The following is a 25,898-nucleotide window of genomic DNA, read 5'->3' on the forward strand; positions in this document are numbered from 1 at the left end:
TCCCCATCAATCACTAATTAAGAAAATGCCCTACAGCTGGATCTTATGGAGGCATTTTCTTGAATGAGGTTCCCTCACTTCAGATGACTCTAGCTTGTGTCAAGCTGCTATAAGACTAGGCAGCACTCATGGGGAAGAAAGCTTAGATTAGATACCAGCATTATGTTTTCTTTACTTGTTTTTGCTATTATAAATGGGGTTACTTTCTTGTTTTCATTCTTAGCAAGCCCATTATTTGTTATCAAAAGCTATTGATTTTAAAATTTTATTCATGTAATTTGTATTTATTTTTGAGACAGGTAAGTCCTGACATGTACTTCAGTAGTCCAGGCTGGCCTGAATTCACCATGTACCTTAGGCTGATTTTGAACTCACAGCAATTCTCTTGTATGTTTTTTTCTGTTGTTTTGTTCTTGTTTTCTTTTAAATTTGTGTGTGTGTGAGGGCATGGGGGACTGGGGGGTGGGATTATGGAGCTCAAAAGAACAACTTGCTGTAGTTGGTTTGGTCTTTTTACTATGTGGCTTTCTGGGATAGAACTTGAATACAAGGTTATCAGGCTTGGGCAGTACCTATGTTTATCTACTGAGTCATCTTGCCCAGTCATCTTTGATTTTCCACCTTTAATATTGACATCCACAAACGGCATTTTACTTGCTTCTTTTCTATTAGTGTGCCCTTTATTCTTTTCTTAGGTTTTTTTTTTTTTTTGAGACAGAGAATCACAATACTTGAAACTCCAGAGCATAGGGGTTAGAGGTGTGTACCACCACCCAGCATGACCATTGTTTGCTTTGTCGTAAGTTTCCAGTAGTATGTTGAACAGGACAGATGAAAATGGATATCTGCTTTTTATTCCTTACAATTAGGGGAAAAATTACATACCTCTTATAAGGCCTAACAAATGTTATTTTCCTGAAATTATCACACAGCAATAAAGTATCAAACGCATAGCCAGCAAATGTCCTCCTCCTGTTGCTGTTGCTCGTACATATTCATCTTTTGAGGATACCATTTTATCTCTCATCCCCGTCAATCACAGTGCTTAATAGTGCATTTATTCAGTAAGATATCTGATGATTGATTCTCTTTAGCCTTTGAGTAGCCTATATTAGATAATGTAAATGCTTATCATCAAAATTCTAAATAAGAAAAAGAAGACACTCATAATTACCCTTCGGGTGATGGGGACGTAGACTGACATTTACGATATTTTACATTAAGTCAGCACATCTGGAAAACATAAGGGACACAAGCAGGCTGGAACAGAGGGGCCTCGGGCTAGGGGCTAAGTGGACTTGTCGTTTGTCTGGGGTCTCGGTTTTGGGTCAGCGCCGGGGGCCCACGACTCAGCACCTGGCCACAAGGCCTCCAGCCTCCTCTTCAGGACGGGTAGCCCCGCTCACTCGGGCACGTTTACAGGCGCGCAGACGCCCAGGGGCTAGAGCCCCGCTCGCCCCGCCCCGCCCAGCCTCCGGCGAGGTGGAGAGACGCCCAGGTGAGGAGGCCGCCACACTTCCGTCCAGGTGAGGGCAGCAGCTGTACTTCCGCCAGGTGAGAAGGCCGCGCTCGCAGCCCCGGGGCTCCCATCCCGCTGTCGCCCGATCAGGTAACGCTCGCGGCGTACCGAGCGGGGGCCGCGCGGGAGCGGCGTCCCGAGCCCGCGGAGGGTGCGCTGGGCAGCTCGCAGGCCTAGCGGCGGCCCGTCACCTACCCAGTCAGCCCCGCGCGGACTTCCAGGTCCGCCCGGGCCTGCGAGCTCAGCGATCGAGCGCCCGCGGCCTCCCAGAGCGGGGCGGAGCCTCCCCGCGGTCGGTGGGAGGGAGCGGAGGGACAGACGTGGCCTCGAGTGGGCCTCGGGCCCCTCCGGCCTCGGTCGGCTGCGCTGGGGAGGTAGCTTTCAGTCTTTGAGAAAGTTTCTGGATTCCTGCCTGTTGTCAAGTCCTGGAAAGCATTCCCACATCTCTCCCACCTTTCGAAGGCCCCACCCCTCCTTGGAATCTTCCCTGTTCACTGTACTTTGCCTCTTGTGGGCTCTTACTACTGCTGATTCGAATTCCTCGTTGACTTGTTTGCCTCCGCGGTTCAGAGGCCACACCTTGCTGGGCCTGATTTCTCTAAGATTGCCTCTCACGTGCATCTGACCTGTGGACTCACCGTCGTGTGTCTAACGATTGTGTCTTCAGCGAAGAAGCTTAGGGATGTCTAGAATAATCTCAGTTCCTTTGAGACAGCTAGACCACATTCCAGGTCTACTAGCCTACCCCTGGCTTCGAATTCACCATTTATTTCTAGGGAGAGCTAGGGAGAGGTGGGATAAAAACTGGAATCTTTTTTATTTTGCAGAATTGGAAAATGGGAAGTGAAGTTGTGACCTTTTGCTGTTTTAGGGCTCTAACGGCCTTTATAAGGATTAATGAAATTTTAAGATACTGTGAACGTTAATAAATGCGGATGTGGAAGTACCCATACTAATTTAGATGCTATTACTGGTGGCATATAGTGGAGTTGTCATCAGGAGAACGATTTGATTTAGAATTGAGTTGTATGAAGTTATCACTCGAACTTAGTCTTCATAAACCCAGCTTACTGATTATTATTGTCTAGTAGAGAGGGGGATCTAGCACCACACACATGCTGACTAGTTGTGTTCTGTCCCCGAGTTCCACCCGCAGCCATTGAGCTTGTATGGAGCTAACGTAAATTCATGTAGGGAAAACAAGAGAATTTTCAAAAAGGGAACATAGCAAAACAGTTGACAGGAAAATGGGAGGTGTACTTAGGTGAAGGTGGGAAAAGGAGGGGATGAGAGGGGGCAACGGTGTGTGTGGTGTGTGTGTGTGTGGAAGTGACCAAAGTATATTGTATATCTCTCTGAAATTGTCAAAGAATTAGAAGAAGAAAAAAGGATCCAGCAGCAACCAAAAACCCATTTCACTAATGAGAAAAAGCAAACAAGTCACATGACTCCTTTCTTCCACTTTGTATTTTTAAAGATAGAAATGTCTGTGTTTCCTTATGTTGAATTCACTTTTAAAACTTTGGATTTTTGAGACAGCCCAGCGTTTTCCAGTCTTTGCAGCTGGGTTTAATAATTATTTGTAAGTCAAACAGCCAAGCAGTCTGAGCTTGCTTTGTTAAAGTTCTAACAAAATTGCATTAGTTTGGGGGAAGTCACAAAAAGGGGTTAGATCCTTGAAGTTTTTCCTGTATTGGTGGAAGCATTACATTCCTTGAGAAAACAAGCTAGTCTGCCTTAATAGTTGAAGTCATAGAACCATTGCTACTTAATTTTTTTTTTTGTCCTAAACTGGGATTTTGTATAGATTTGGATGTCTTTGGCTCCAGTGTAAGTTCTGTTGCAAATGGAAGGAAATGTAGTGCTTGCATTTATTTGTATGTATTTATTGGTGCTGAGGACAGAAAGCCAGGGCCTTGCACTTGCTAAGCACTTGCTCGGCCAACAGACAATACGTTTTTAGTGAGATGAATAGATAGGGGCTGAAGACCTAGTAGAGTTTAAGGTTAGGGCTTGGTCCACTCCTGCCCCGGACAGTGATTTGTGCTGGTCTTCCGTTTGGAAGGGATCTGCCTGAGATTTGAAGAGGTCTGTCACAGCAAGCATTTGTTCTCCCACTCGCCTCTGCTCAGATGCAGTCAGGAAGAAGTCAAGCCAGGAATCATTCTTATCTGGACAGTCAGAAACTGAGCTGAGGAGCAAAAGTCTTTGCAGAAAAATGTTGCCAAACTCTTTCTGAAAAAGTCTAGGTTAATAGGTCAGTACTTTGTGGCAGAAACACTGGCACAAGTGAAATGGGGCTCTTTGGAATGAGTGTGTTGTAAGTGTGAAATGCACACTAGATTCTAGGACTGTGTAAAAAAAAGTTTAAGGTATCTTATTTTTACATTATTTGCACATTTAAATGATGATTTGTATATATTGTATTAAGTAAGTAAGTTACATATTAAAGCTAAATTTGTCTTTTTTAAATTATTTTTTATATTCTTAATTTATTTTTCTATTTTATGTGCAGTGGTGTTTTGCCCACATGTGTGTAAGATCCCTTGGAACTGGAGTTATAGACAGTTATAAACTATCTTGTGGGTCCTCCAGTCTCTGCCTCCCAAGTTCAGGGATCAAAGGTGTGAACTGTCCTCTGGAAGAACAGCTAGTACTCTTAACTTCTGAGCCATCTCTCCAACCCTAATTTTGTCTTTTATATGATACTATCAGAAACATTCTTTTATTTATTTATTTGTTTGTTTGTTTGTTTTTTCGAGACAGGGTTTCTCTGTGTGGCCCTGGCTGTCCTGGAACTCACTCTGTAGACCAGGCTGGCCTCGAATTTAGGAATCCACCTGCCTCTGCTTCCCAAGTGCTGGGCTTAAAGGTGTGCACCACCACTGTCTGGTTATTTTTATTATTTTTAAAATTACATGTATGTGTGGTTATGTGCAAGTGCCTGTGGAGGGAGGCTAGGGTAGAGACATGATCACTGGGAACTGAATTTAGGTCTTTTGTAAGAACAGTATTGACACTTAACTGGTCAGCCATTTCTTTATCCCTTGCCAGAAATTTTAAAATTACATTTGTGGCTCACATTCTATTTCTGGGGGAAGATACTAATTAACTTGGTAAGGACTTGGTATGTATTTATCTTCCAGCAGAGTATGTTTTACGAAGGTGTCAGTACTCCAGTGTAAGTTGACTTGTGTTTGAGACAGTAGCCTCAAACTCACTATCCTCTTGCCATGGAATGCTAGGTACAGTTGTGAACTGCCATGCTGGCTTTAAACTGACTTAAAACCTCAATTTATAGGCTGGGCACAGTGGTGCATGTCTTTGATCCTTGTACTTGGGAGGTAGAGACAGAAGTATCTCTGTGAGTTCCAGGCCAGTCTGGTCTATGTAGCAAGTTCTGTATCAACCAGGGCTACATGGTGAGACCCTGTCTCAAAACAAAAACAAAACAATAGGTCTTTTCTTGATCACTTGTTTTGTATTAATTGCACTGATGAAAAGTTTTATTGTTTAATCTTCTCAGTATTGATTACATAGCAGAACCACAAATGACATTAACTTCTTTGAAATTTCAAAACGTAATTTTGATTGAGAAGAAATACTAACAGTAATAGTTTTTCTTGAATGTGTGTTCTGTGCTAGGCCAAATTTTATTTAGTCCACCCAACAATTATTTTAAGAGGTCCTTTTCTAAATTCTTTTTTTCCTCTCAAATTTTTGCTAACTTTGGAGGGAAAGGGAGATGAGATAAATGAATGTTGAGGGTTAGGGTGCACTCAGCTTGGCCGGTTCAAGTTGAAATTTCTTCTTATTTTTAGATATTTGCCCAGAAGGTTATGAGCCTTTGCTGTTTCCTCCAATATGAAGCTAATTCTCAGTGGCATTTATGGTTCCTCCATGTTTTCATGTTTTTCCATAGCATTGTCCCCTTGTGCTTTAATTGAGTTTTCTGGATTTATGAACTACAGGTGATAAGATATTCAGAATATGGGGGCTGGAGAGAGGGCTCAGCGGGTAAGAGCACTGACTGCTCTTTCGAAGGTCCTGAGTTCAAATCCCAGCAACCACATGGTTTATAACCATCCGTGCTGAGATCTGACGCCCTTTTCTGGTGCGTCTGAAGACAGCTATAGTGTATTATGCCAGAGCAAGAGGGGCCGGAGCGAACAGAGGTCCTGAGTTCAATTCCCAGCAGCCACATGATGGCTCATGGCCATCTGTACAGCTACTGTGTACTCATACACATAAAATAAATAAATTAATTAAAAAAAGATATTCAGAATATCAGTTAGATAATGTTATGCAGAATTGCTCTGTGTTGTACAGAATAGATGCTAAAATAGTTAATTCAGCAGCAGGCAAGTCTGTGTTCTCTCTTCCCCCACCCTCTCTCTCTTATTCTGGAAAAGGTTGAGATAGGGTAGCCCAGGCTGACCTGGAACTCAGTGTGATTTAGGTTAGCCAGAACCTCTTAGCAGCCCTTCTACCTCAGCCTGGGTGTGTTTGAATAAGGAGAATAGGCATCCGTGGGAAGGTTGTCCAAAACCTAAGATGGCCTTGCTTGTCAGTTCACTAGGTTGTTTTGAATTCCAGAATATGGTATGACCATAGTTCCTGGAGACTCGTGAGAGCACAGTCTGCATATGGGGCAACAGGAAAGCATTGAGGCGGTGGCTGCTGTTAGTGGACTCTGAACATTCAGGCCCTGTTAGTGGAGGTCTGTGATGGCAGCATCCGTTACAAACATATCAGAGATTTAATAAGTGTGAAAATTGTTTCGATTTGTTGCTTGTTGCTTGTGGTGGATGGGGGCTGTCACTAACAGAATGATATACAGAGCAGTTTAACTTCTGCAAAATGAAACAAATTACAGAGAGAGTGCTGTTAGAGTGTTTCTGTGAAAAGATAGGAATCTTGCCAGCGGAAGCACTCTGCAGAAGTAAGATGATTTTTCTCATGGTATCTTTCAACTTGGATTTCAGTAGTTCTTCCATCTGTAGCTTTAACATTCTGCAATTGCTTTTTTTTTTTTTTTTAACGTTCTAGGAATGGGGTATTTTGACAGTGGAGACATTTAAATTTTTTATATTCCGTTGGTTTAGGAAAGTTTTCACCAGGCCTTTGTAGGAAACCTAACTTGTGTTCCTGGGAATTTGGGGGAGTCCCTGCGGACCAGGGGAATTGATGTACTCCCCTCTTGCAGTTCTTAGCATTGTTATTAAAAGAATTTGAGGATGGGCTCAGAAGGAAGCTTGAGGGCAGTTTAAAACCCTAAGGAGGAGCAGCTGCAATCCTAGGCAGCTGCCCAGAGGAGGAAGCTAGAGAAGAGGAAGAGAAGAATTCCTACTATTTGACTGAGTCATGTCCAGCCACACAGTCTTGTGACAAAAAGGGGAGAGCCTCCAAAGAAGGAGTAAGAATCCCAAAATACAGAAAAGGCATTTTTAGGCTTTGGCCAGCATTCAAAGAAAAAGGAAGGAATGGACAGGAAAAAACTATGCCTTTCTGAGTGGTGCTTGGGAGGGCGGACCTTACAGAGGTCTGCTGGGGGTAATTATTCCTCCTATCTCTTCAACATGGATTAAGGAGGATCAATCGTTCTGAGTCTGGTCCCAAAACCTGATGATTGACCTCACAACTGGAATGTTAGTCTCCTCCCAGGCCAGAGATTCCATTCCCCTGAGCTGAGGAAATAGCTCTCCCTTAATGGGCCCTTAATGCCCCTGTAACACTTGTTTGTTTTGCCATGATGGCCGATACAGTCAGAGTTCTGGTGGCAACCACCAGCACTCTTTGGTTTGGAGTCTGTTTGTTATTTAACGAGTACCTAGTAAATGTTGAGCTTTGAGGACAAAGGGACCAGGATAAATCCTGACCTCTGGCTCTGAAGTGGACTTTTTTTTTTTTTTGAAGAACTTCATTATGACTCTACTTATTAAGCTCATGGATATTTTTCAAGCTTTCTGGTTCAGTGAGCTCTGGAGTTGTGAACCACCCAGGTGTGTGGTCCAGCTCAAGTGTGCACTTCAATGAGTGCCTGTGCTTTCCCAGCAACATAGCCAGTGACCTTATTTTCCAAAATTTCAGAGAGATGATCCGATGTTTGTTAATAGGAAATTGAATTCTCATGAGCCAGCGGAAGTCTGAAAATTAGGCCTTAATTTTTCTTGGATTCTTTTTTTTTTTATCTCCCCCTGAGATAGGGTCTTACTATGTAGCCCAGGCTGTCCTCAAACTTGAATCCTCTTGCCTTGGCCTTCTGAATGCTGAGATTACAAGTGTGTAGTACCACAATCTGACACTTTTACTACTGTTTTATAATTATAAAATTAGTAGTTTTTTGTTTATTTTTATTGTAGTAGAGAGAATAAAACTTAGAGTCTCACATGTTGTGTAAATATTCTACCACTGAACTAAATTGTTAACTCCATATTTTTTGAATAAAAATTCAAACAACCTGAAATCTATAAAGTAAAAGAGACTAATTTTTGTTTTATTATTTTTCTGTGGTGTTGGGGTTGAATCCAGGATCTCCTACATGCTGAACACATGTTCTACCACTGAGTTATAACCCTAGTCCTCAAAGGCTAACTTTTAAGTTTCTCTTTCCTATTTTCCGGAAGCAATAACTTTTACTTCCTAAATGTTTTTTTTTTTTTCCCTAGAAAATTCTCCAATGCATACATTTCTGTCTTACAGAAGTATGGAAATAATGCAAATATCCCTTAAGAGCTGCTTTTTGAGTTACTTGTGCATATTGTACGGTTTTCTTGTTTTATACAAAGGGTAGATTTCACAGCATGCTCAGATCTCATAGGCATTCAAGGTTTCACTCAGTTCCAGCTGTCCTGCAGAAGTCAGACACAGATATAGCTGTCTCTGCTGGAGGAGCCCTAGCCAGTAGGTAAATGTTACTTCCCCTCACTTGACGGAACACTGCCAATATGCTTGAAGTGTTGATATAGGACACCACTCCTGAGTGCACTTTTACAGCTTCTTACTGAAATTCTTATTGTCCAATGAAGAAACATTCAGTCTCAGAACACGCTTATTTTGAATAAGCAAGTAGTTTGTTGGTAAGCAGATGATATTGATGCCAGGAATATGTTCCCTTGAGCAGGAGAGAATAATGAAATGCAAAGAATAAATACTTGCTGGCCATTAGAGACATCATGTAGAACCACAAATCTCTCAAATTTAGAGAAGGTTTATCCTCTTACTAGTTCATTGTAGTCAGGATCATACAGCCTGCCCTGTGTTATTAGGTAGTTTAGTCACATGGTAACCAAACATGACCCACAGGTACATAATTATGGCTTTTAAGAAGATATGATGGAGCTAGGCATGTAGGTGGACTGTGTAGTGCGAGCCTAGTGTGCATAAGCCTCTGATCCACCACACTGGGGTGGCCCATAGTACTAGACTGTGGTGATGATCTGCTTCTAGTCATTTCTTTGAAAATATTTGCTTTCGGTCCCATGGAGACACTATTTTTAACGTGGCATACTTTTTTTTTTTAAAAAAATAAAGCCTGGAAAGTTCAGAGTGATATATAAATATACATTTATATATATTTATAAATAAATACTTTTCTAAAGGAAGCCTTTCTTTATTTTTTTTTACATTTGTTTTTACATGCTTACTTTAGTTTTATTTTTATGTATTTCCTTTGAGAATGGGTCTTGCTGGCCTGGAACTCAAGGAAAACTTTTCTGTCTTAGAAGACTCTATTTCATAAGCTTTTCTTTACTTGGGTAAACCAAAAGTGTCTCTGCTTCCTGTTTCCCAGCCAGTCATGCCCATGACTCCATGGATTCTGAGACTGTGTACCTGACATTTTAAAATAAAGGACTCTGTTAAAGTGTATTTGCTAAGAGGACTGCAGCCTGGGAACCTCCTGAGGCTGAAGGAGAGAGCCACATGCTGTGACATTTTTCTTTTTCTCTTCAGCATACTCTGGCTTACTCATCATTTTTTAGACTAGTGATAATTGACTTTTACAGGAGTTTCTCTATGAAAAAGAGTATAAAAACTACTCATGTGCATACATCATTGTGCCGAGAGAGAGAGAGAGAGAGAGAGAGAGAGAGAGAGAGAGAGAGAGAGAGACCCACCTACCCAGAAATTGAAATTCTGGAGAAAGCGAATGTAAATCAAATATACAAGTCTACATTTATCCTTCTAAAAGATCATGTAGATTTGTCCTCTCCACCTGCTTATCAGAGACATCTGCAGTCCAGACTCTTGTTACTCTCTAATGAACTAGTACATGTCAGGCTGACATTCAGCTGTAAAAATGGCACCTCACAGTTTTGAGCTTGCATTCTCTGCTTTGTTGATATTGATGGCCATCGGACTAGTGGTTTAGGGCTCTGTGCTGGTGTAGATAGAAGAGGACGGTGCCATGCTGGGTGTCCTGTTTGTGTAGCTGCCTGTTTATTGTGGCCAGAGCTGTGCAGTTCTGATGCTGATGCATGAGAAGTGTTTCTGAGATGCCCTGTGCACAGGTCTTTGGGGAATTTTCACACTGGGGAACACTTTGATGGACTTCTTAGACCTTTACCAATGCTGATGACAGCCTTATTGGTTTTGTTGTTGACACATAACCCCTCGTAGTTCAACCTGGCCTTGAATTCCTGATTCTCCTGTCCCATCCTCCCAAAGGTTGGGATTGTAGTCATGTACCACTTGTAATGTTTTATGTGCTACTAGGGATGAGACCTAAGGCATGCTGGGTAGTCACGGACTCTGCCACCTGATCAACACCTCAGCCTCCCATCCCCAGCAGAGTAGTTTTGGGGTTTGTCCTTATAGTTGTGTCAGTGACTTCCCCCTCCCCGACTGTTATATTTATATAACATTTATTAGTTTATCCACTTGTCTGTGATCGAACATCCGAGTATTCCTATACTTGGGGCCTTTTACAAACAGTATTGTGTACTCTCACACATGGGTCATATTTTCATTTCTCTTGGTAAATGTTTCTAAGCAGTAGGCGTGGGTTATATGCTTAGTACATTTTTAACTTTATAAGAAACTACTTATGGTGCCAAGTGGTGGTGGCACACACCTTTAATACTGGTTGGTGCTCTGTAGGCAGAGGCAGACAGATCTGTATGAGAACGAGGCCAGCCTGGGCTAAACAGGGAGTTCTAGGACAGCCAAGGCAACACAGGGAAACCCTGTCTCAAAAAACCAAAAACACCAGAAAAAAGAAAAACAGAAATTACTTATGATTTAAACTATAAAAATTTTCAGTAAAAATAAAGTACCAGATACTTTCCCCAGGTGACCGTGTCATTTTATTTCCGTAGTGGCATGATGTGTTGGTTCTAGCTGCCTTGCAGCCTTGCCAACACTCACTCTGGTCTTGTTAGAATTTCCTCATCTGAGTGGACATGCATTAGTACCTTATTATGGTTTTAGTTTGAATTTCACCGAGTACAGTCTTAATAAAGAACGTTCTTGAAGTTTGCTTTAGTTTCCCCATAGGACTGCAGATATCTGTAATGAAAGTTAATTTTTTCCTTTAGGCTTTTTGGAAGTGATTGAGAAGAATAATCCAAAATGCCTGAAAATCCTGCTGCAGGTATAGAAACTACATACTTTTATTGTTGTTACGTAATGATTCAAAAGTGGATTGTAAGATGGTGTCTGACTTGAGCTCTGATCACCTTTCTCCAACCAAGAAAAAATGCAGGTTCTGCAGGTCCTCGATCGCCTGAGAGGGAAGCTGCAGGAGAAGGGGGACACGACGCAGACCGAGAAGCTGTCTGCGCTTTATGAGACGCTGAAGAGCCCTCTCTTCAACCAGATCCTCACTCTGCAGCAGTCCATCAAGCAGCTGAAGGGACAGGTAAGCTCCTCAGCCGGCCTCCCTGGGTGGATTCCCACCAGCAGGAATATAGGAGGGGCTTAGCAAAGGCCGTGCGGGGCCTGAAAGCTGTAGATAGCATCTGTGGATGGTATAAATAGTGATGAAGTTTAGGTTGGGCTTTGGAGTGTGATAAATTAGTAAAAATCAAATGTTTTAGAAGTTATAAAATAGCTTCTAACTTCCATCCATCCATCCGTAGTATTGAGTTTGAGTCAAGGCCTGTGTATGCTGGAACTCCATCTACCACTGTGCTCCATTCTCAGCTCTTGGCGTTTATTATCTATTTATTTACAACTTTTGTTACATTTTATTTTGTATGAGTATATGTATGTATGTAGTATGTGTGTATGTGTGTGTGTGTGTGTGTGTATGTGTGTGTGTGTGTGTGTAGAAATCAACAACTTGTGCAAATTGGTTCCCTCCTTAGGCTATGAGGGTCCCAGAGATCCAACTTGGGTCTTCAGGCTTGGCAGCAAGTGCCTTCATCTACTGAAGCATCTTGCCTTTTCTCTCTCTCCTCATTAAAGAGCAAGTATACTAATTGGTCTTATGTGTATATGCTGTGTGTGTGTGGGGGGGGGAGGGTCCACGTGGGGTATATGCTGTGTGTATGTGTTTGTGTGGGAGGGTCCATGTGGAGTATATGCTGTGTGTGTGTGTTTGTGTGGGAGGGTCCACGTGGGGTATATGCTGTGTGTGTGTGTTTGTGTGGGAGGGTCCACGTGGAGTATATGCTGTGTGTATGTGTTTGTGTGGGAGGGTCCACGTGGAGTATATGCTGTGTGTATGTGTTTGTGTGGGAGGGTCCACGTGGAGTATATGCTGTGTGTATGTGTTTGTGTGGGAGGGTCCATGTGGAGGCTGCAGACACTTTCAGGTATTGCTGCTCACCTTCCACCTCTACATGGGTTCCAGAAATCTGAGCTCAGGTTATCAGGATTGTATAGCAAGCACCTTTACTCAGTCCTCTCCTGGCCCTTGCCATTTATTTAATGATAGAGTATCTTTTAAGGTGTCTTTGACCGTTTCGCTAGAGGAAACAATGTATCTTGAGCACATCTCCTCCAGTTCTCCCTCTTCCCCAGGTACTTCCACTATTCCCAGCTCCCTGCCTCATCCACATCTTTTTTTTTTTTTTAAACTCATTGAGTCCAGATAATGCTGCCTGCTAGAATGTTGGCTTATCTTAGCTTGACCTTGTTTAGTTTTGACATTTATTCTTTTTTAAAACATTAATTTTTATTATTAATCATTTATTTATTTAAGACATGGTCTTACTGTGTAGCCCTGGCTGTCCTGGAACTCAAAGAGCTCCACGTGGCTATTCCTCCAAAGTGCTAGAATTAAAGACCTGTGCTGCTATGCCAAGCCCTTTTTATTTGTTGAGAATTTCTTACATAAGTACTCAATTTATCATAGTTTCACCTTAAACACTCTCACCTTTCCAACCTCTCCCTTGTCCCTCTTTTACTCCCTCTAAACTTCATGAGCTCTTTTTTAATTATTATGTATACATTCATACACACACACACACACACACACACACACACACACCCCTATATGCAAATGCAGCCTGCTGAGCCCATTTATTGTTTAGTGTTTAGGGATGACCACTTGGGAGTGGGTAACCTATCGAGGCTGTCTCTGCAGAAGACTGAGTCTCTCTCTGCAGCCATTAACTGGCTGCAATTCATCTAGGGTGAGGCCTTCTGACATTTGTCCTATCCAGTTGGCTTTGTCATTATGTAGATCTTGTTTAGTGGCTACATTGTAAGGATTCCATGGATACAGCTTTTTGTCATACATATAAGGCACTATGTTCACATTTTTTTAAAAAATATTCATGGATACTTTGTTTATATTTTATAGATCTGTGCACCTTGTGTGTGCCTGATGTGTGTGGAGTCCAGAAGAGGGTGTTGGATTTCCTAGAGTAGAGTTACAGATGGTTGTGAACCACCATGTGTGTGCTGAGAATTGAACCCATCCATATCTGTTGGAAGAGTAGCAACTGCTCTAAACCACTGAGCCTCCTCTCCTGCCCCCTTGACATTTGTTATTAATGCCTCTTTTGATCTGTTATGTTACCGTAACATAACAGATAATATTGTAAAGCTAATATTGTAAAAAATAAACAAACAAAAAACCCCTGCTTCTTATAGTGCTAGGATGTTCTTCCTTAGATGTTTAAGTGGCCCTGTGATTTACTTGCCATCAGAATTATACAAGGATGCTGTGTGCCTCAGTTTTTATATTCATCAAGTGGGATAATGAATGACATTGATTGTGCTATTACAAAAGATTCAGTGAGATAATATGATCTACATGCAGGAATCTTGGTCTAGCACCTGGCTCTTAGAAACGTTGACTAACCACTGTTGCTTTCTGTAAGTGCTGTTGTGTGCCCACCGTGGATCATTTGTGGTTCCTCCATGAAGATATACAGATAAATACAAAATGGCCCAGTGTCTTTCATACTTAGGAATCACAAGAACAAATTTTAAATGTAAACATTTTGTGTAATATTAAAAAGCTCTAGCCTTAAGAACATACTGATTTGTTGATAGGTACCTAATTTGTTTTCTTTCTCTTAACATTTTATTTTATTTTTAATTATGTGCATGTGAGTAGAATTTGTGTGTGGGGGGTGGTGGTGGTACAGAGGTGTCAAATGCACTGGTATCAGAATTACAGGCAGTTGTGGACTTCCTGACATGGGTGCTAGAAACTGTACTTGGAAGAGCAGTGTAACTGCTGAGTCATCTCTGTATACACACAGACACCCCCCCCACACACACACTCTCTCTCTCTCTCACCTACCTCTGATTTTTTTCTTTATCTCTTCCCTTCCTCCCTCCCTCTCTCTTTCCCGCTTTTCTTCCATCCATCCTTTCTGAGACTGAGTTTCACTCTGTAGTCCTGGTTGGCCTTGATCTTGCTAAATGTATAATATGTTGGCCTTGAATTCACAGAGGTCCTCCTGCCTCTGTTTCTGAGTTCTGGTCTTAAAGTCATGTGCCACCATGTGTAGGCTCTTACTTCTTTAATATGAACATAAATTACACATGTAATGTGATAGATAGAAATGGTTCCTCTTATAGATTTTGGCTGATAATTTTCTTACCATTCTCTCCAACAGCTTAGCCATATCCCCTCAGATTGTTCAGCCAACTTTGACTTTTCTCGAAAGGGCTTGTTAGTGTTCACGGATGGTTCCATTACAAATGGGAATGCCCACAGACCTTGTAGTAATGTAACTGCATCTGAATTGTTGCCTTGGACTCAAAAGTCAGGAAATGAAGACTTTAATTCAGTCATTCAGCAGATGGCTCAGGTAAGGTTATATCTTGTCATGGAGCATTTAGCTTTATTATTATTGTTATTTTTCTGTTTCAGTTTAAAAAAGAAGGCTTATACTCAATCTTTTTGCATTAGTATATATTATTATGTATTTGTTTGCTTGTATTTTTATCTTGTTAAGAGGAATTGACACTACTTCTAACCTGTGTGTTGGAACCTGTAATTAAAATACAGGAGAATAGGGTATGCTTTCAAAAGCCTGCAGCCCAACACTCAACAGACAAGGGAGGGGAATCTCCAATTTGAGGCCAGCTTGAGTGAGCCACATAGTGAAACCCTGTCTAAAAAGAAAAGAAAAACAAAAGAAAACAAACAAAAACTGAAGAAAATTTGTTTTAATTTTCTATCAAAACAGAATTTGTGAATTATATTTAATATAATTTGGAAAATCTAGAAAAACATTAGAATGGATAATTTAACTGTATCCCCTAATACCTACCAGAAAGTAAATTATTAATTGAAGTTTTTGAATTTTTAAAGAAAATTTAGAATTTCTCACCAAAGACCGAGTTTGGTTCCCAGTACCCACATTGGGTGGATGGCTCACAAATGCTCTAACTCCAGGGATTCAAACCCTTTTCTGACCTCAGCTGGCAGTGCACGTGCACATATCCACACACAGACTAATTCCCATACATTTTCTGACCTCAGTAGGCAGTTCACATGCACATATCCACACACAGACTAATACCCATACACATAACTAAAAATAAAGTCAATTAAAAAATAAGCCAGGTTTGGAGGTACACGTCTATTCATTCCAGCAGAGGCAGGAGGATCTCTATGAGTCTGAGGCCGTATGGTGTACATAGTGAATTCCCAAAGAGATGGGAGTACATAGAGAGCCTTGTCTCAAAAAAAACAAGAGAGAGGAAAAAAACCAAACAAACAAAAACACCTAAAATTGGGTTTGAGATTGAAAACTATTTTGTTTCAAGTTGTGGTTGTGAAAAATATTCCAGTTCTTTTCACAGCTTTAAGCTCCATGTGCTCTGTGTGCTGCCCTTGTGATTGGATTATGTTTATGACGCTCTTATACTGTACATATTGTTAGCTAAAGCTGTCAAGTAGCCTGCAGTCCTCGTTGAAATGACTGAGTGAATGGAATATCAATTCCATTCATTGCAGTGGAATTTAAGACAGTGCTGTGGGTGCTGACAGGCTGAGCGCAAGTGTGCTTCTGCCACAGCTGACTGACTTTCCTCTTTAGAAATGTGTTTTATATCAAGAGAAGTTAAAGAAATTTATGTACATAGTAACTGATAGTTTACTGTGGGAAAGGCTGTTTGTTCTCGGGTTTTGTCCAGCCCAGAATCTATCTCCTAATGTGGATGAATTGTAAAATGCTTCTCAATGCCGTTCTCCGTGTGCCGGGGCTGAAATAATCAAGGTAAAAGGTTTCCAGGATCTGCCTATTACCAGGCTGCTACGCATGCTTGGATCGACAGCGATGGCTTAGAAGCTGCTGTGCGCTGAGCAGGTTCACTTCTGTCGAAAGGTGATATTTAATGAACATCATGGGTTTCTTTTTTTCTTTCTGACTCCCACCCTTCCCCCTTTCTTTAGGGCCGGCACGTTGAGTATATAGATATAGAGCGCCCTTCAACTGGAGGCCTTGGATTCAGCGTGGTGGCTCTGAGAAGCCAAAGCCTGGGATTAATTGATATCTTTGTGAAGGAAGTCCATCCAGGGAGTGTAGCCGACAGGTGAGGAGGAAGCTCATTTTGGACTTGGTTCCTGTTTTGCTGACAGCTCTGAAGTGAAACAGTACAGACAGGAACATTAGTAGCTGATGCTGGTTGGTTCTTTAGAGCTCTTTAGAGCTTCCCTACCCTGCTGTCTGCCGTCTTCACACTGTACCTGCTGGTGATTTTGAAAGTTTCAGCACAAAGTCTTTGTCCCCTCTGTTTCTAGTCTTTGGTTTAGGACTCATTTCCTAGTTCACTATTCACATGTTCCTGTTGGAATAATTGCAGTAGGTGGCAGGATATGATTAGAAAAATCTGTCAATAATGTTTTGTTTTTGTTGTTTCTAAATTTGTTTTCTGTTTGTAGATGATTACTTCTAGTCTCTCCAACTCAACTTTTAAAATAATAGATTTATTGGGATATAATCCAAATAGTATAAACTTTACCATTTTGAAGTGGTGTTTAATATTCTCAGCGTTTTGCAGTCCTTCCCACTGTTCTAGAAACAGTAGATACTCTAGGAAGTTTCACCAACTAGAAAAAAAGCTCCTGGAGTGCTTCTGACTGCTCTTCCAGAGGTCCTGAGTTCAATTCCCAGCAACCACATGGTGGCTCACAACCATCTGTAATGGGATCTGATGCCCTTCTGGGTTGTCTGAGGACAGCTACAGTGTACTTATATACATAAAATAAATAATTCTTTTTTTTAAAAAAAAAAAAAAAAAAAAGAAGCTTCCATCCTGTGTGTATGTTTACAGCCACTCCTAGCTCCTTCCATCTTCTGGCAACAACTAACTTTTTAAAAACAGCATCTGTCCATAAAGTTTTCTGACCCATCGTGGGAAGTGCTGATTAATATATATTCCCTACATTCACCTCCTCAGTTCCTTTACAAGGTGATTGTAAGACTCAGCCTTAGTTCATTTTGCTAAAACAGAGTACCTGAGGTTTCAGAACTTGTGATGAACAGGGCTTACAGCTCTGGAAGCTGAGATGCCCACGTCAAGGTGTCTAACTACTTGAACTTCTTGGCTCTTTCATCACAAGGTGGAAGGCAGGATGAAATACGGCAACAAAGGACTAAACCCACCCTTTTGTGAAGACACCAATCTTATCCATGAGTGGTTAGTCCTCACAGCCTGATCATCCCTTAAAAGTTCTACCTCATGAATCTTTATAGTGCAAATCACATTTCCATGGGAACTAAGGTGCACAGACATTGAAGTCATAGCAGAGACCTTTCTGAATGCCCTTGTTGACATCTTGCCATCCAAAATTTTTCCTGTACAGGAAACTGAAATTGAATACATTACAGTACACAAGTAATACCAACACCTCGGGACAAGTTATCTGGGCAAAAGTCTGTTGTTACACGCTCGTTAGTCAAAACGTCTTGGAGTCTGAGCTCGTTGTTGCTTTCTCTCTCCAGCTGTACAGTCTTACTCAAGTGCCTTAATTTCACTACACGGTTTAGTGTCTTGTGAAAAATGGCCATGTTAATGTAAGGAAGGATGGTAGAAGAGAAGCATATCTGCTAGTGGAGCTCCTGATGCATAGAGAGACATACACAGTGGGGCTGTGTGTGCGTCTTCTAGTGCAGCACCTGGATCATAGAAAGGCACACAGCCAGCCCAGTGTGCACCTTCAGGTTGTTACAGTACTAAATTGTTCTTTTCTTGTATTGCTAGGGATCACAGATTGAAGGAAAATGACCAAATTTTGGCCATTAATGACACCCCATTGGATCAGAATATTTCCCATCAGCAGGCAATTGCATTACTACAGCAAGCCACTGGATCTCTGCGGCTGGTTGTGGCTAGGGAAGTGGGCCACACACAGGCCCGAACATCCACCAGCTCAGCTGATACAACTCTGCCGGAAACGGTGGGTCAAAAGCTTGGTGGTACATTACATTCTAAATTTTGTTATGTATGATTAGAATAGTTGGTATTCATTTGGAAGTCCTTTTCATTATTGCAAGTCAAGAGAGGTGATCGTATCCAAAATGGCAATGTTACAAGATGTCTGTTAGGGGGCTTGGTTTGTTTTGTCTTTTTGATGTCTAGTTGGTTTTCTTATTGACGATTATTATTTAATATAAAGGCCAAATTGGATGTTATTTGTAACTTTTTGATGATAAGATGTCTTGTGTTCTTTGATTAACATAGCCAGTTAATGTGTGTATGTGAGGAGGAAAGGGGACACCTGTTATATAGTCCAGGCTGGCCTTGAACTCACAGTTTTTCTTGGTTCAGCTTCTTGAGTGCAGGATTATGGTTATGTGCCAGTATGCCTGAGTTTCAAAGGTTTTATTAGAAGTTTACTGTTAACTGTCTTAAGGAAGCTGTGGATATTTATTTTAAATACCTCATATTTATGAATTCTAATAGAACTTTATGACTAGATTATTGCTTTTATATAATTATTGCCATAATTTTTCACATAAGCTTAAAAAGAAAGCCAGATGCCACTCTTAAACATTTCTGTTTTGTTTTCCGTGTGTGAGCAGGGCAAGTGTGCCACATGGTTCCTGTAAAGGACAGAGAGCAGCTGGTTGGCGTTGCCTCTTTCCTCCCACCATGTGGGTCTGGGAAATGGAACTCGGTTTGTCAGGTGTGCAGGCAGGCACCTGTGGAGCCCCAGCTTCCTGTCCTTGTTTTTCTCTTGACTTCAGTATAATCAGTGTCTCTTTTAGCTTTTAAGCTTGTTACATTTTATGAATTGAAAAACTTAAAACTTGTATGTATGTGTACACATGAGTGTGCAGGCGGGTGTACTGACCTGCTCCTGGGCGTGTGAAGCTCGGAGGTTGATGTCAGGATTTCCTGTCACTGTCATCTTCTGTTAGGTTTTCATTGAACCTAGAGGTTAAAGTTCCAGCTAGACTGGAAGGCCTGGGAGCTCTGGGCTCAAACGTGTGGACCACACATCAGCTTTTACTAATGTGTGGGGTTTAAACTCAGGTCATCCTGCTTGTGTGACATGCACTTTGCCCACTGAGGCATATCCCCAGTCAACATTTTGCACATTTTGTTGTATGTCTTCAGAATGAAAAATGTCTGTTTTATTGATGTTGTTGTAGTTCGTTAGTTGTTTGTTTCAAGTTAAGATCTCACTGTGTGGCTCTGGCTGGGCTGGAACTCCTTGGAGATCAGGATGATCTTAACATTGTGATCCTCCTGCCTCACCCTTGCAAATACTGGATTGCATGTGCGAGTCTCCAGGCCTTGGCATAAGTTTTATTTTCTTGTAACACTAAGTGCTGCCTCGTTTGTTTCATTTTCATTTGTGACAAAGGGAGACAAAGCTGCTGCTCTTTGAATGTTGGGTTGCAGGCATAGACTGATAAAGGTCACAAGGCAAATAGGGAACCATGTTCCTTATACTCTGTAATATCCATACAGTACAGCTTAGGGGCAGTGAGGAAATGAAGAAAGGACTGACCCAGTGGCACGGGTACACAAGAGCTGAGATGGCTGGACTGGGCCCGCTGCCTCCATTTCCTGGGTACTGGGATAATAGGTGTGTGCCACTAGTACTTTAAATAAAATTTCTGCTTCCATTAAGCCTTTCATGAGTCTTATTGGAGTTTACATGTTATAAACTGTTCTCTCCCCTACCTGCCTGAAATCTTTGTAACACTGGGCCCATCTTTCAGCAAATATGTGTTCATTGACTCCTGATGTACCGTGTGCTAGGCTGTGTTTCTTTTCCTTTTCAGATTGCAGTATCTTAGGATCTGCTATTCCACCGTGCATTTTAATTGTTTGTGCTCATTTTCTCTATTGAATTATAATACCCTTAAGGGCTTTCTACCTTGCTCTGTCAGTCTCTCCGTCTATCAGCTTTCTTTTATCTGCTCACTAGGGTTCCATATCTTATTCTCCATAGATCATTGTCTCGATTAATTAAATGAGTTTTCAGTTTCATCTGTTACATATTACCATATAGGAAACCTAAGAATCTGTAGTGTACCAACTCTGGCTCTAACTTGCCATTCATTTGTAGGTGTGTTGGGGTCACACTGAAGATGTTGAGCTCATTAATGATGGCTCTGGATTAGGTTTTGGGATAGTTGGAGGGAGATCCAGCGGCGTGGTTGTGAGGACTATTGTTCCTGGAGGATTGGCGGATCGAGTAAGTTGACTTTGTTTTATCATTTTGCTTTTATAAAATTTGACTTGTATGATTTGAAATTCATTTTATATCATGGGTTGCTAGAATACATGGCTCAGTAATTAGAGTTTATGAATATTCTATACCATAAATTCCCTTTATTTAAACAGTTTTTTCTGACATCTAATTAATAGCAGTTGGTTACATAAGAAAATATTTTTATTGTAAAGAATTGTTAATGAATATTTGCATTTTGAACTTCTGTGTTCTTCTTCAACATAGGTATCAAGGGCTCAGTGATAGAATTAGAACATTCAGCAAACATATGCATTTGCCCTGGCATAGGTGACATGGCTTAACATGTTAAGGTATGAAAAGCCTGGTAGCCTGGACTTGATCTCGAGCTGATGTACTGGTAGAAGGAGAGAACTGATTCCACAAAGTTGTCTTCTGACTTCCATGTGTGCACTGTGACACACACCCCTCCTCCATAATAATAAATATAAAACAAACACTCCATTCATCCCAACATTGTACATATAAGATTTCACTTGGTTATTTCCTAGTATAATTCAAGTGTGTACCCTTTGTTGTTTAGATGTATTTCAAAAACAAGTAGGCCATGTAAAAGCTTGGCAAGTTTTTTTTCCACCTAATTTTGCATGGAAGAAAATGCTAAATACTATATTATGGTTTTATTTGTTTGCTTATTTGTCAGTATGTTTGTGTCTCTGTTTGGGTATGCCACATGTATGTGGGTACCTATGAAAGCCAGAAAAGAGTATGTGCTACCCTGGAGCTGGAGTTACAAGCACTTGGGAGCCTTCTGGGTAGGTGCTGGGGATCAGACTTGGGTCCTCAAGAAGAGCTGTGAATGTAAGAGCCAGCTGTCTCTCCGATTTCCCACCGTTAGATTTTAGAAATGACTGTAGAAATTTGAGTTGGAGCTCATGTTGTATAGAATACTCATGATAATTCAGAACTAACTTTAATTCTATAATCAGAAAACACAAAATTTTACTGATTATTAACTATATCCTTATAAACACATCCCTCCTAATATACATATAAGTAAAAATGATGAATTTGTTGTACAGATTTAGCTTTGACGTAGGGAGATTCCTTAGCTCCTTATTTCTGACTGAGATGGCTGAATCTTTTGTAGTTATTTAGCCCCACCTTTCCTTCTGTCCTTTTGGTACCAAGTATATTTATTTGTGGAAGTTCCTAGCATTTGGTCTGTGGACACCATGGTGATTAATGCCTTCCATGTGTCGTTGAGGTCAAACTGATTATAGTAGTAATAGTAAGAATCATTTTTATTCACATTTGTTTGCACTGTTCACACAAAAGCAGAGGGAAGTGAAAAACCTTGGGAGACTAATACAGAATAAGGTAGAGGCCCATTTTTGTGACAGCTGTTAAGTTCACTTAAGTCTTGTGTACTGCAGGGTCAGTGAACTTTGACCTACTGTCTTAAAGCATTTGGAGTGAATTAGTTGTTAAAAAATATGCAGGGGCTAGAGAACTGGCTCAGTGGTTAAGAGCACTTGTTGCAGAGAACTTAAGTTCAATTCCCAACATTCACACGGTGGTTTACAACCATCTATAACTTTAGTTACGGGGAATTCAACACCCTCTTCTGACTCCACAAGGACATATACATACAAAATACTTATACACCTAAAATAAATCTAAAAATATTACTTAAAATGCACGTTATTCAAATTTTTGAAGTAAGCAGTAGAAAGACAGTGAATATTTCCATCATCTTCAGCTTTTTGTACATCATCCCTCTGTCTTTAAATTTTCTTTGGAATATAAAGGGGCTCTGAATAATAGAGAGAAGGCTCAGTGGGTAAGTGTGCTTGCTGTGCAAACAAGAGGACCTTTGCTCAAATCCCCAGCCCCTGTGTAAAAAGCCAGGCAGCTGTGGCTTCATATATCTGAAACTGCTATGGGGGGTGTTGGGCGGGGGGAGCCGGACAATATGCTGGGGTTGCCACCTATCTCCAGGCTCAGTGAGAGAGTGTCTCAGGTAAGAAGATAAAGAGTGATGGAACGGGGCACCCAGTGTCCTCTTCTCCTTATACATGCAGAGATGAGTGTGCACACATGAGTATGCACCTGCACATATATACACATATACTGCACATGTACGGCACACACAACATGTGTGTTACTAGACTGAGAATGATACTGCTATGTGTCTTTAAAACATACCTATAGTGGATGCTGGAGAGATGGCTCACTTGATAAAATACTGGGAATCCAACATCCTCTTCTGGCCTCTAGTGGCACCAGGTATACATGTAGTACACATACATACATGTAAACAAAATAGCCACATACGTAAAATATATTAAATAAACACTTGTATGTGTGTGCACAAGCACAGTGTGTGTATGAGTGTGAGCATGGATGACAGAAGATTGTATGGGGTCCCAGGAGCTGGAGTAACAGGCATTGGCAGGACAGTTGGCTTGTTCCATGGGTGCTGGGATCTGAACTCCAGCCCTCCTGAGTGTGCAGTGAACATTCTTAACTGATGAGCCATTTTCCAGCTCCCAAGTAAAATAAAACTTAAAAAATGTTTATTTTTTTGTAACCTAGAAAAGAGTGAGCCATGGTAGAATATTCTTATGTTTCTCTCTGCTCTGCCCCCTGTGCCCTAGCTATTTTAACAGGCTTCTTTGCTGAGTAAAATGACATTTGCAAAGTGCAAAGTGCAGCAGTTATTTTGAAAAACAAAGGACCAAATAAATTTAAATGAAATCAAATAAGTTCCTTTACTGTAAGAATTTTCAGAGTTTTTAATATCCTAATGTGCATTATGAGTTTTCACAAGGACACTGTGATGTGCAGGGTTTCCCAGATTAATCCCAGTGAGGCACTGTTGGGAAAAGCCCAAGTCTGATTCTCACCCTTTCCTGGAAGGGATCGTCACTGTTTCAGATCACCAAGGAGGGGCAGGAGGCCTGCCCATCACAGATTTGTAATGGAGAAGCAGGAGCTTGTGCCAAATATTGTCATCTGCCTAATACACATCATTTTAATGTAATTCTCAAAAACAATCTTAAGTTTTATTTCTAAATTATAGGTATGGAAACTTTTAGGAAATTGTGCAAGGCTGCACAGCTGGAGGGTGACAAACACTCATCCTCCTTACTGCTAATGTCACCTACAGTCCTCTAAATCGTCCACCTGTAACTGCCATCTAGCACTCAGCCCTAGCACCCATCTAGGCTTGAGCACATTCTCTCAACACTCCTCCATCCTAAGCTAGCACATCAGCTACATTCCCAGAGCTGTGTCTCCTAGATAGTTCCAAATTTAGTCAAATTGTCAAGGAAGATGAACCATCCAGAGATCCTCTCTGAAAGGAAAAAGGGTAGCATGGTAGCTTAAGAACTGCGTGGATGGGAGTACACTGGAGAGATGGCGCAACACTTACTGCTTATCACGAGGACCAGAGTTTGGTTCCCTGCATCCACACTGGATGGCTCATAAATGTCTGTAATTCTAGCTCCAAGGGCAACTTCTAGCTCCTTGTGAACCTACATATATATACTTGCATATATTCTCTCTTATACACAAATAAAAGAAATCTTAAAAAAGAGTAAGATGAAACCAGACAGTGAAAGTCTTGAATCATAGATCTGCTATTACTGATGGTCAAGCTGCTTGTTTAATTTCATGCTTCTGAAATAGATCTGAGACCACCTTGAGGATAGCACATTTTAAATGTATCCCGTGGAAGCTGATAGCATCTCAGAGCCCATGCATGACTTCATTGAATGCTGGTCACTTAGGCATATAGTGTCCAGCATGTATGAGACCATTTCCTGAGAGGGAAGTGTCATCCAAGAAGACCGCATTGTTTGCAAAGAGCCTTCAGGCACAGAGAGCAGTCCTACTAGGGTACTAAGCCTTTCCTATATGATGCTGAGTTTAATGTTCAGAATTCCACACAAGAGCAATTCATTCTCATATTAGCTTACAATGGATCTAAGATTTAGGTACAGTGAACATCTGACGAACTTGGGGTTAACTGATTCCAAAGCTTTTTTCTTGTCCAGCTGCATTAAAGTGTTTTCAGAAGTTAGTTGTTTCATTTTTATTTTTGAAGTTCAACTAGTCAGTGGCTGAGGCAGGATTACAACTTCAAGGCTGTACTGGCTACAGCGCACCATGCTGTGTGTTCCTATTGCACAATGCCATATCTGCTTTTACTGCTTTGTGACTTAAAGAACTGTAGTGTCTCTAGATACAGCCTGGAGAAAGAGCGGTGATGAGAAACTACCAGTGAAATACGGGTTTGGGGCTGCTGGACTTAGACAAGGCAGCTGCCATTTTGGCATCTTTCCTATCCATCTGATGGATATTTTTGCACTTATTAATTCCTCAGAACACCTGCTTTTCTGTAAGAAGAAAATGTTTGACTCTCAGTGACAGATGCAAATTATCTACACGATTTTAAATTAAGAGTTGAGGTAAAATGGGGGAAAAATAATTTCTGATAAGTGACTAAATATATACTTGATGGTGAAGTGTTCTTCATTAGCTAAACTAACATTCTTTATGACTTTGGCCAGGCCCCACTTCTGCCCTGAAGGTCTAGCTCCCAGGCAGTGTTATCCTTTTCTTCAGTGCACCAGAAGCTCTGATTCTTTTACAAGTTGCTATTACTTTGAAAGTTTTGTTTGTGTGTCTGTGTGCATGTATGACTGAGCTTTCCCTGTAGGAATGCTGGAATTATGGGTACGCCCAGCTTATTATGTGGACCCCAGCTATCAAGCCCAGCTATCAAGCTGTTGCCAAGGCTTGAGGAACAGCGCCTAGGCCCCGAATCTCCTTAAGTAGATGTTATTTTACCTGGGCCGTTGCGTGGATAGAGACAGAATACCAAATCACCATTATTAAGTAGGAAGGCAGCGAGGCTCTATTCCTCTCCTCCAATGGCTTTTGCCCTCTGTTTTGGTTCTTAAACCTTTTCAGATGTTTATGGGTTGAATTGCTTACCTTTCCTCTTCCATTTGTCCCTCACTCTGTAGCATTCATAGCCCAGCATACAGCTTTTGTACTCTGTGTTTTGATCTGAATTCTTTTTTCATTCAGGATTCTGAAGATTTGAAAAATCATAGGGGCACTAAACTGACCTTTCTGCCTTGAGTCTTTTAAAACATGTTCATTCAGTATTTCTTGCATGGCTTCTAAATGGTGCCACCTGGAAGCCTGGTTATAAAGCCCAGAACAGACTCTCCCAACACACACTGCTTTATGCTCAAGCTGTTTGCTCCAACTTGCAAATCTTTTTTTACATTTACCCTATTA

The 25,898-nt window shown here is 41.2% G+C and overlaps 1 protein-coding gene across 5 annotated transcripts in view; it reads left to right on the forward strand.

Moving 5' to 3' along the window:
• The first annotated feature begins 1,268 nt into the window (after nt 1-1,268).
• Nucleotides 1,269-25,898, forward strand: part of Patj (PATJ crumbs cell polarity complex component) — a 314,427-nt gene continuing 289,797 nt past the window's right edge. For 2 of the 5 annotated variants that reach the window (XM_031377903.1, XM_031377900.1), the window contains exons 1-7: nt 1,269-1,609; nt 11,056-11,111; nt 11,212-11,378; nt 14,539-14,733; nt 16,326-16,465; nt 18,137-18,332; nt 20,457-20,585. In XM_031377903.1, coding sequence (XP_031233763.1) covers nt 11,090-11,111; nt 11,212-11,378; nt 14,539-14,733; nt 16,326-16,465; nt 18,137-18,332; nt 20,457-20,585 — 849 coding nt within the window. In that variant the 5' untranslated portion in view covers nt 1,269-1,609; nt 11,056-11,089. The remainder of the gene's footprint in view (nt 1,610-11,055; nt 11,112-11,211; nt 11,379-14,538; nt 14,734-16,325; nt 16,466-18,136; nt 18,333-20,456; nt 20,586-25,898) is intronic. The other 3 variants (XM_031377901.1, XM_031377902.1, XM_031377904.1) reach the window with 3 other exon arrangements.

This window comes from Mastomys coucha, unplaced genomic scaffold, assembly GCF_008632895.1.
Source record: "Mastomys coucha isolate ucsf_1 unplaced genomic scaffold, UCSF_Mcou_1 pScaffold18, whole genome shotgun sequence".
NCBI lineage: Eukaryota > Metazoa > Chordata > Mammalia > Rodentia > Muridae > Mastomys > Mastomys coucha.